The 11,586-nt window shown below is 35.6% G+C and overlaps 1 protein-coding gene across 2 annotated transcripts in view; it reads right to left on the reverse strand.

Annotated features, from left to right (window-relative positions):
• LOC107097221 (carnitine O-palmitoyltransferase 1, liver isoform-like) overlaps positions 1 to 10,972 on the reverse strand; it is a 22,187-nt gene extending 11,215 nt beyond the window's left edge. For both annotated transcript variants that reach the window (XM_015394287.1, XM_015394286.1), the window contains exons 1-7: positions 10,851 to 10,972; positions 6,224 to 6,388; positions 4,513 to 4,652; positions 3,139 to 3,307; positions 2,269 to 2,370; positions 367 to 504; positions 98 to 175 (exon numbers count right to left, since the gene is read on the reverse strand). In XM_015394287.1, the coding sequence (XP_015249773.1) occupies positions 98 to 175; positions 367 to 504; positions 2,269 to 2,370; positions 3,139 to 3,307; positions 4,513 to 4,652; positions 6,224 to 6,364 (768 nt within the window). In that variant the 5' untranslated portion in view covers positions 6,365 to 6,388; positions 10,851 to 10,972. The remainder of the gene's footprint in view (positions 1 to 97; positions 176 to 366; positions 505 to 2,268; positions 2,371 to 3,138; positions 3,308 to 4,512; positions 4,653 to 6,223; positions 6,389 to 10,850) is intronic.
• Between the last annotated feature and the right edge of the window lie 614 nt (positions 10,973 to 11,586).

Genomic DNA, 11,586 nt, shown 5'->3' on the forward strand with positions numbered 1-11,586 from the left:
TATTAGAGACCCGGCCGCTATTGGAATACAGGCCAATATTAGAGAATTTACGGTATTTTTCAAAAATGATAAAACAAATGAAAGTTAAACTGATTACCATGCCATAGTAGTTACTGTTGACCATAATGGGGCTTCGTCCACGTAGATAAACGTACTCCTCCCACCAGTCACTAACCTGAAATGTGCAAAAACCTTTTTTCAGAGAGCGATTTAGTGCATTTAGACATCACATATATTTATTATTCAGATAGGATAAATAATTCACACCACAAAATCCCACGATGAAATACATTATTAATAGAATTACTTTTTTCTCTGACTCTCAAGTAGCCAGACTCTGTCAGAGCAACGTGGGCAGTGACTCACGTAGTTTGAGGCCCAGAGAGCTTTGAGCTTCAGGTACCACTGAAGGCGTTTACCAAGGCTGCTTTCAAACTCAGTGGCCAGATTGTTTGTTCGCTCGTATTCTGCATCGTCCATCAGTGGGCGCACAGATTCAAGGAACTGCAAATGAGAGAATATATAAGATTCTTATATATTCAGGAAGAAAAAGCTTTATCACTTGTGCAAAGAGGAGAAAATGTTTTTCTTTATGTGGCTTTACGGATAATTCTGGCTTTTTATGCAATCAGTTAGTTTCTGTCAGATATATTTCAGCTAGAAATAAGGGAAAACAATGTTAAAGAAAACTTTTAGCTAGCTTGTACGATGCTACAGTGAAACGTAGAGCTGACATCTGTACCAACTGGGTTTCAGACCTGATATTAACCATTTACACAATTATTTAATTAAATTTTACTCTGAAATAAATAAATTGTACATTAACAAAATATTTTATACCCCAACAGAATTTCTTTGCCAGCTTTGTCAAATTAAATAAAACATTAAAAAGCTTGTTAATCCATGGGCAGTGAGGTTGACCTTCATCAGATGAAGGAAGAGCAACAAATCTGTGATGTCATTCCTGCAAACAACTAAAGCAAGGGAAGACATGTCAAATAGATGCAGCCATTAAAACTAAGGAGAAAACTCAATAGTCCTTTATAGATTAGCAAAAGGCAACATGAAACTTCATTAGACCAGAACACTAACGGGATTAAAGAAACTTGTTTCATCCTGTTTAAAATTACAAACACTGTCTCCAGTAGAGATAAGAAGATCTGGAAATGTGTTAAGTCAGTTGGAAAAATCATGACAGACGTTTTCATACAGATAAACTAGAGTGAAAGGTTAGCAATGCTAACAGGTTTGAGTGATATTTAACACTAACTTTGAAATCGTCACAATACGCTTTTGAATTTTTTCACTATGGTAGAAATACTGTATTTAGTGCTAATCTCTGATGTCACCTTTTCCCATGAATAAATAGGGCTCACAGCAGAAAGGCTCCAGTTCATTAGTAACCAAGCTTTTTTTCATAAATACAGAAATATTGTGTGCATTTTGCTACACTTTTAGACAACAGAAGTTATAACAAAGAAAACAATATATATATATATATATATATATATATATATATATATATATATATATATTACACAGTATGGTCCCCTGCTTGCTCCCTCTGCTCAATTTTTGTTACACAGTATGGTCCCCTGCTTGCTCCCTCTGCTCAATTTTTGTCCCAAGTTTAAATAAAAACACATTGTGATTTCCCTTTGTTACATTCTTGGTGCTTTTCAGAGTAAAAGACCAGAGTAGGTGAGGTTGTATGAGCAATTTTCTTTGTCTCCTCATCTGCATGTCTTACAAAGTCATTAAAACCCTGATGCTTAAAGAAGACCACCAAGCCACGGAGCACAGAGTTGAGTCTTGTCTGCAAACAATCAAGCACCAATTATAGCAAATTTGTTAGGAGCATAGCAGTAGCAAGCTGCTGAGAAGGAGGGGGTAGCGGTTCCACATCTGCAACTAAAGCAAATTTGGTAGAAAAGAATAATTCTTCTTTCTCTATTCAATTTCTTCTATGTAAACCTAAATATATTGGTAACCAGTTAAATATAAGGGTAATAAATGTTACTATGCATTTATAGTTGATAAATTAGCAGTGTATACAAAATTAGCAGAAACCAATTGCTAAAAAAAATTGCTCAAAGGGAAAATTACAATTAACACATCAAGATTGGACCCCCCCATCCAAAAAAAAAAGGGAGGAAAAAAAAAAAAAGAATTCCCTGTTTGTTGGTGTAAAGATGAGAAAAGGATGTTGTTGTTTTTTTTATTCTCTGATCAGAGAGACATAATTTCCTCTGCGCCATAACATCTCACCCTTTTGACTGTGTCCTTCACGGCAGGTACAGGCAGGTTTGGCAGGGATCCCTGGTAGCTGTAGAGCAAAGGCTTTCTGCCAGAGAAGATCCGCACCAGAGCCTGGAATATGACACACAAACACCCACTGACTCAGACTGTAGCTAAATAGATGCCCATAGGACTTTCTTGATTTTTTATTTTATGCTATTAGTTTGACCCATTTACAGCTGTTCTTGAAAGCTTACATGCCATTCCTTTAAAGACAGAAAAATAAAAATCAGCTGTCAGAAAAATAAAATAAATGGAACTCACGACATTGATTTTGAATATACACATCTACTTATGTATATATAAAATTAAATAAATGAAATAAAAAAGTCTGATGTCGGAGTTCTTGAACTAAAATTGTAATGCAATCATTGAAATCAGGTGTTTTCTGTAATGTTCAGTAAATGTTCAGTCAAACGTCTACACCTGTTTACAGGAATATTCACTGTTCATTAGCAAGGTACTTTAATTTGTCTGGGAATTTTTTGTTTTTAAAATTTCTTTTTCAAACAAAAGTTCCAAATCAATATTAGATTTTTATTAATTTAACATTTAGTACATTTTTATTTATTATTACTTTTTTCAGTTTTGTATTATTTGAATTAATAGTATATATTTATGGTGGGTGTGGAAACTTTCACAACTGTATATCATGTCAAATCAGATGGTGCATTTTGAATGTAAAAAATATTGTTCTGATACATAAAACATGCAGAGACACGTAGACCACTCTAATTCTTTAAATATAATAAAAGTCTAATAAGATAAAAACACAACACAATGCATAGTGACTCAACAAGGACACTGAAGAAAGTGGTTAAGTAAGCAAACAGCACTGACCACCCAGATTTTGGTGGTGGTGGACATCTTTCCATGCTGCTCGAACATCCAGCGGTGGTAGGAGAGCAGCTGCTTGAGGCACAGCCGCATAGTGAAGATGAGGAGCAGCCACAATAATGTGCTGAACAACACTGCTGACATCACTGCTTGGTACTGTGTGCTCATCTTGCTGCAAACGAGGGAGGAACACCATCAAGAAAAAAAATGAATAGTTTCCCAAAAGCAGCATCCACATAAAAAAAAGACTTTTATGCAATGGCATGATTTAAATGTACCCTTGCTTTAAAATTCATCCAAAAGATTTGTACTTTGTTATCTGATATGTGACTATTTGTATTATTACATTTCCATGTTTAACAGATATCTGTTGAGTAAATATGCGGAAGCTTCTCAACAAATAGCAAAGCAAAGAAAATATGCTGAAAGTCTCTAATGTGTAGGCGTCATTATTTGCTGTTCGTCTCAGTTATGGATAAACAAATAAACCTGCAGGTTCAACATTTTATTCCATTTTCTGTGTGTTGGCAAGGATTCCTCCATATTCAGGGATTATGACATTTCTGTTTTAGCCTGATCATATAGATCACAACAAATATAACTGTGGAACAACAGAACTGCTTAGTTTAGAGATGGACTTTATGGAACAGAATAATATAATTTCTAAGTTAAATGGATATGCTAAAAAAACAAAACTCTTTAACCATTGACTGCCTTTAGGGAGTCCTTCCGAGTCTGGAAAATCCATCCCTGCCTTTAAAGGTTGCTCTCACTCTGCTGATGGGGAGGGTGTGCATGTGTTGACCTGCCTGCGAGCTCGATCACAGCGAGTCTGAGTCGATAACAGTCAGAAGCACACAGTGAAGGCGGGCAGCCCACGTTTTCATAGCCCTGACTCGAGTTACTAAGACAGGTTTTTCCCTATTATACACAGTTAAGGAGGTAATTGTATAAAAAAAAAAAAAAAAAAAAAAAAAACACAGCTTTCACAGCTGTTAAGTTCAAGAAAATGTTGAGTACTGGCCTAATTTCAGAGTAATTTTGACAACTTTCACCATAACCAGCTCATGCGCTATGAGAGTTTTCACCTAATTTTTATTGTAGCGGGTATGCAATAGTCAATTTTAGACAAACTATTTATTGTTTAATAGTTTTGCTTTAGTACTTACATATCATTGTCAACAAAAAAGTTACTTTAAACAAGTTTATTGGTGAAAAAGAGGAAAAAAAGGCCATGTGAATAAATAGGTAATCTTTCCTCTAATGTTAATGAAAGGGACATAAGTGTTTCTTCAATAATGGCCCAGGTAATCAACAGATTTACTCATGTCCATGTGTATTATTTAAAACATTTGATGTATTCCTTGTGTTTTGTACCTGACAGGCAGATGCTCCTGGATCTTGGCTATGAGTCCCATGGAGGGGTCTGAGCGGGTGTACATGGTAGCCAGGATGGCTATGACCACAAAAAGCCATGAAGAAGGACTAGCAGGATACACACCTGAGATCACTCGGTTCTGTTACAATATGAAAAAAATTATTTAAAAATCAAAGGGACAAGTGAAATAATTATATGCTAATAAACCAGGTGAGATCCTCAGTGTAATAATGTAAGTTGGAGATACAAAACATTAAGAATACATTAGATTTATTTAAACAGCCTTAATATTTTTTGTTTAATAAATTAAAAGTTACACTATTGATAGCCAGACTCTTATTTAATTTCTTAAAGCGAAAATTAAGTCACTTTTTTCTCAATGCTTTCTGAAGTTTTTTTATTACCTCTATTCATCCGTCAGTCATAAACAAAACATCAAGATACAGACTTAATGACGGAAGACTAACTTAACCCCTTAGCTCCCACCTTTTTGTAGCTTATGAACAAACTATTTTCCCAATATACCCAAATGCCATTGGCCAGAAAATAATATACATCACACATGATTGTGATGCATCTCATCTGAACGCAAAGGTATTCCAGTTTCTGGAGATAAATGTGCAAACTCTGTGCGTTATAAAACACTGCTTAAGCTATGCAACTGTAAAACACGTCCCAAAGAATCTTTTTTTTTTTCCTACTCGCATAAAAAAAAAACAATTTTCAATAATCTATATTTTGGGTATATTTCAAAGTTGACCTCTCCATTTTTCTGCACTTGTTGTTCATGTTGTGAACAACTATTGTGTAGAATTTCAGGTCTCTAGTCATAAGCATTGTGAAACTGTGACTCTTTTTGTATGCAAAAGGTCCATTCAACACAATTCATCCAGATTAGAACCAAAAGTGCCAAATTGGATTAGTAGAATTTTATGACTAATTCTAATAATTGAAAAAAATATACATATATATGTAGCTTCACGCAAAAGTTTCATTCAAGCACTTTATTTTATAATATTTTACATTTTCAGCTCTCAGAATTCTGACTATCAATTTTCTGTGTGAATCCATTTATTTCTCCTCTCACTTCTTATGCACAAAAATAAGCACCATCTTTTCAGCCCACACTAAACTTCCAATACTTTATTGCAGAGCTTATCTTATTGGCTTAAAAAACATGTCAATCAATGTTTGATCAGACTCTGATTTGTAGAGTTCCACCTGCGCAAAGACTACAATTACTCATGCAGGACGTTTCTGACGTGTTCCGGACTCTGAGAAAGGAACTTCTGCTTGATTTTTGGGAGCAAACAGATTGGTGAATAAGCCCACGTAATAGTTAATCGAAAATGTTTGTGGAGTATATTTGGCTTTGAATTGAGTTAATGGATGTTTACTAAAGATTGCCTGATTTTAAAGAGGCACAACATGTTGGGTTTTGTTTACGAATAAGCTTGCGTTGGATGTGGAACAAAATGTGACGTCAAAACATCCCGGGCCTGAAGGTGGGAGCAAAGGGGTAAACTGGGTCAAACCTTTACAAAATTAGAAATCCGCATTAAATTAATGTTGGATTTATTTCTAAATACTTGGAAAAGTTGATGTAAATATAAGAACAGACCCACAAAAACGTGCTGGTTTAAAGCAGTTTTGTTACATATCCAATGGACAACAACAATATATAATTTAAACAGTTTCAAACTCCTCCACCTTAACTCTGATGATGCGCTTCTTCCATGAGCGGACTCCAGAGAGGTAGATCTCAGAGAGAGCCTGGTGAGACAGCTGCAGATCGATGCCCTCTGGAGTGACAGTGAACTGGAAAGCCACTGCCTGGTGGGCCTCCGCCATAGTAACAGCAGCCGAAGCAAGGACCTGATGAAGAGATCCAGGAGAGGACCAAAAATATTCCTACTTTAGATCCAGAGGAACCTCAGGGGCAAACAAAAAGCATGCACAAACATTTAAGGCAGCACTACATAATTTTTTTACCTAAATACACCCTCCTCTAAGCTCTTGTGATGGTAATCTATATGTTTCCGAGATGATTGATGGTTCTATTTCATGGTAAGACAAACAGCTTTAAGCAGCTGGGCTATTTTAAGGTCCTGTAGGAGGAGCGCCACTAGAAAATTGTTTGAACATTCTTTAGATACAGTTATCTATGAAATGATTTGAATCTGTAGACAGGCCCTCATAAATATCTGAGGAAAACAAAACCATGTGAGACATTTATATGTTCATTGTTTTTTATTTAATATCCTTGTCCAGATACTGATATACGTAGAGCAGCAGTGTAAAAAAAAGATGAATTATTAGGGGCTTAATTCAACATTATCAGGTTGAGTATCAGTTGTTGATATAATCAAGGCTGAATGTCTGCTTGGAAACAACGTTACTTTGAAAAAGGCCTGGAATCTTGAATCCTGATAGCTGCAGCGAGATTACAGCATAAAGTGTGTAGATTAGAAGACTATAAACAACATAAAACAACCATGAATATTTATTAAGAGACACAGGGGAAAGGAATGTCATGTAAATAGTTTGAGCAACATCCCATAGGCATTGCTAATTAGTGACTCATTTAAAGCCACTTGCAAATCTGTTCAGACCTTTTGAACTTTTTACCGCATATTACAGCAACAAACCTGTATTTTACAGGGATTATGATACATTTTAGAAGTTTTTAAAAACTGAAATCCATTGTTTTTATGCATTTGCATAAATACCCCAGAGTAAGTGCTGTGTTTAAAAAAAATAAGAAAAAAAAACCTTTTAGTGTAGCCTGAAATGTTTGCCCCCTCTTTTTTTTTTTTTTTTTTTGTCAAACCCATCCCAGCTTCAGTCTGAAAGATCAATGGGGAGAGTTTGTGAACAAACTCAAGTGTTGTCCACTTGATTTGGCCCTAGACTTTGACTAGGCCAAGAATTATGAATGTTTCACTAAAACATTTAAGTTGATAAGAGGACAAGCTTTGTCATTATAAAGAAACAATAATATTTCTCACAGTCCAGGCAGTTCTTTGTCATGTTAATTTTAGGCACTGTGACGTTGTGAGAGCATCTTTGATCATCTGTGATATATTGTGAACCCACTGTATTTCAACAATGAATTGGAGGGATTAGAGGTTTATGGGACACTTAAACGTAGATCCTTTTCTAACCTTCTTTAAATTTTTCTTCATCTTTATGTGACTGTTTTATCTCTGTTTGGAGGTCTAGGTAATATGGAAAGCAATTTAATCGATAGGATTTTATAAAGAAGTATAATAGAGTTTTATATTCAAATGCACACCTAATTTTTCTGAAATGTCTGATATACAGGATTTCCCTTTCCAATTAAGCCCTAATTTCTGTTGGTCTGTATGGGAAAACAAAATAAAATCAAAGACATTTGTGACTATAATTTAACAAAAGGTGAAAAATAGTGTTAAACACTTTGCATGCAGAGGATAACATCAAACTTGGCCCTATATGCAGCTCAGTATTCTGTGCAGAGACAGATGACACAACAAACTCTGAAATGTGTGCATTTTGCGTAAGCACATTTAGCTGAGACCACATTACATTTGACCCCCTTTAACTCAGCAGGAAACTGACAGCTTTTGGTGGGGAATCACTGACTGGATGATGCTGATGTGGAAGCGGTGGTATGTTCAGGCAGATTCCTGCTTCTCACACAAAAAAATTGATTTATCTCTTCAAAAGTAGGTTATGGATAATAGCCCGAGGTTTAGTCACCATGAAGCTTTAAAACATTAACAAAATGAAAACATCCTTTGCTTTTATTCCAAAAAAAGCACACAATTATTATCCACACACACACTTCATGGTAGATCCGGAAGATCCAGCTGTGCTAGCATTGCTGACGAAATGAAGCCAATTTCAGCAGTGGTTACCTCATCTGGTCTGAGACAACACAGCAAGAGTTTGTATGTGACTATGGCTGCATTAGCAGACAAAAAACGGAGATGCTGAAACAGCCTGAGAGCTGCCTCTGCCTTAATGAAGCCACAAATATACTTTTGTTTATAGAATGAGGAAACAAGAACTCACTTCAACAAATAAACACCTGGCAGAGAATAGTCTGATTACATATTTAGTTTCACAACTCAGAAATTCAGCAAGAAAGGTTCCTGGAGCCAAGTTTTTTAATTTCAGAAACAGAAATATTTAAAATCCCAGGTCAAACATACAATCACACCAAATGTCAAAACATCAGGGCAAAAGTATTTGCCTCTGGCAGCTCGTCACAACTTCAAAAACATTTGGGGCTCTACTATTTTCAAATTTTGCCCTGTTTAAGCCTACATTTAACAGGAGTTTGTGATATAACATGATAAAACAATTTATTCAACTTCGGTCTAAGACAAAAAAAATAGATTGTTCTCTTTTTCACAACTGAGAATCTAAAAGAACTCTATCAATTAACTGTATTCAGCTAAACTGATTCCATACTTTGTGGAAATATCTTCTTTGTAATTACTGCTGTGAGTCTTTCACTGGGATTTTTTAAACAGATTTTCAGCTCTGTATGCAAACCTGTGCACCTATACGTCTTCTCTGCAAAACACCTCCCCTAATATAGATTAACAAAAGATTTTTTCACAACATGCTAAATGGATTTAATGCTGTATTTTCTGTGGTCTGCTGAGACATAAACGTGCTGTAATCTAAACCAGACTTATTTAGCTCAGGTTGAACATTTAGGGTTGTTGTCCTACTGGAAAATGAACTTGATTCTGAAGTACTTTTACTCAAGGACTTACAACTTAATGGAATATGGTGAATTTCTTTTAAAAAGGTGTGAATATTATCAGAGTCACACAAAAAATTATATATATTTCTTATTTAGATTATCCAGAACTTAAGACAATTCCACATCCTTTAACATGGCAGGAAGTACTGTAAGGGTATGGTTTGTGTAAACTAGGACAAAGGTAAATGCCTCTGAGGTATTTTGACTACTACGGTGTCTGCATGAAAAATACACAACAAAGAAAGATGACTTGTTACAAGATTATCTTAGATAATGTAATGGAAATATTACCTCAAATGTTGTAATTCTTTCTTGCGAAATACCATAGACTTTGGGCAGATGCTGAAGAAGAATCCTTGACTTTTTGTAAAAGTCATCATCAAATTCTTTCCCTCCATTGAATACATCAACAGAACTCTCACCTTTTTTAGATTGTACATATTACAAAAGCTTATTACATGCCACCACTTTAACAGGGGGGTATTTTTTATAGGTAAATTAAACTCAGATAATGGTCAGGGCCCAACTTATGTTAAGCTTACTCTGTTTTTTGTCCAAATAAAAAGCAACTACCACCATCAAAGAACCTGTTACCCATATTCACTCTTAATTGTTAAAGCCAATCAAAGTCAATCAGCTGGTAGAGCAAACTGGAGAATGATGCTGGTCAAGAAAAGCTTGATCAGTGAATTTAAAGGCTTTGAGACGTGAAAACAAATCTGACCAAACTTTCCTGTTTGAGAAGGATGAACAGAAGGTGGAAAAACACAAGATGCCGAAAAACAATAATGACAACCACAAATACCAGTGTGTCATCTGAAAATATTAACAGTATGAGTCTTCCTATTGCTGCTGTATATGAGCAGAAACACTTCCAAGGAAGAAAAGCCAAATGTAAATATGAGATTTTATAATTTAACTAGCAACATAAGGAGTTCCTAAAACAGTAATAATCATATTTAGACACCATTACAGCCCAAGAAGGCTCTGTTCATTTGGATTAGCCCTTTCAGAGGAAGTGTAGAAGGATTCCCATCCTTGGAGCAAAAGAAGAGTAGCATGTATATTGTAAGGGCAGTCTGTTTACCTTCATAAGCAAACAATTGTAAAAGGAAACATTTGTATGTTTATGTAATGTGCGCTGTTTTACAAAGCAATAGTTGCGCTCTGCTTATTTATTTTCTCTCTATTTTGTAAGAGTTAATTTTTAATTCACAGAAGTTAATGTTTAATAGCTATAGGGGAATTGTGCATTGCTTAAACAGCTGAATTCATGTGACAGGGCAAGAGAGTAACAGTCAATACGAGACCATTCCAAAGAAGAGTGGATTTTAATGTAAAGATAAGCAAAAACGCACACAAAATAAGCTCGTACTTGTCCTCTATGTGAATAAAAATGCCTTCTTCAGTTAATTTATATGGTTACGAGACGTCAGACCAAGCTGTAGCTAAAAAAGCTGATGCTAGTGCTACTTAGCCGCGCGCCCATCCCAAAACACGGCCACTGATAAAGCTTTGCTAACGCGCGGCAAAAGATGCGACTGTTGCCACTTTAGTGGCGGCAAGTCCATAGCTTACCTGATTCTATTGAAATGGGTGGAAAACGTCCAAAATATAGTGAAGCAGGAACTATTAACTTCTGACGTCGCCCCCAGATAGTCCTGCCGCGTTCGCCTTCCTCCTCCGCGACTGCGCTCCACAACAGATGCTCACGAGGATGAGTTGGTGCTGCCTTCAAAGGGCGTCGAAAATTATGGAATTGCGAGTTGACGTCAATGTCCGCAAAATGATAGTTTTGGATTGAGATTTCAAATACGTTATAGAATAACCTATTATGTTTATTGATGTGAAGAAAAACAAAAATATGTTGTTGTTTTTTTTTGTTTTTTTTTTGTTAATGAAATTTCATTCACATTAGTATGCCTAAGCGTACTCTATAAACTAAATCAAGACCCCAAAGCATCCAGTAGCCATTGCACACAAGCCAAAAAAAAAGAAATATTTCATATTTAAAAGCCGACAAGTAAGCCGTCGTTTAATTCATAGTCATTCTCGTTTACATTTGTCAACCTGCAGGCTGTGATGCAATTGAACGCACTATGATAACCCAAAACAATCTATACAAATATATTTCGATTCAAGTCTAACACATTACGCAATGCTGTTTATATACACAGACGTAATAAAAACAGCTGGTAAATTTATGCATCTACACAACTAAAAAAAAGTTTTATATGTTCACAAAACATGGCCAATTCTGCTGTTTTTGTTCTAATGATGTAACAAGAGGTACTTGCAAAAGGAGGCAGGTTTT

The sequence above is a fragment of the Cyprinodon variegatus genome, unplaced genomic scaffold, assembly GCF_000732505.1.
Source record: "Cyprinodon variegatus isolate N-32 unplaced genomic scaffold, C_variegatus-1.0 Scaffold679, whole genome shotgun sequence".
Lineage (NCBI taxonomy): Eukaryota > Metazoa > Chordata > Actinopteri > Cyprinodontiformes > Cyprinodontidae > Cyprinodon > Cyprinodon variegatus.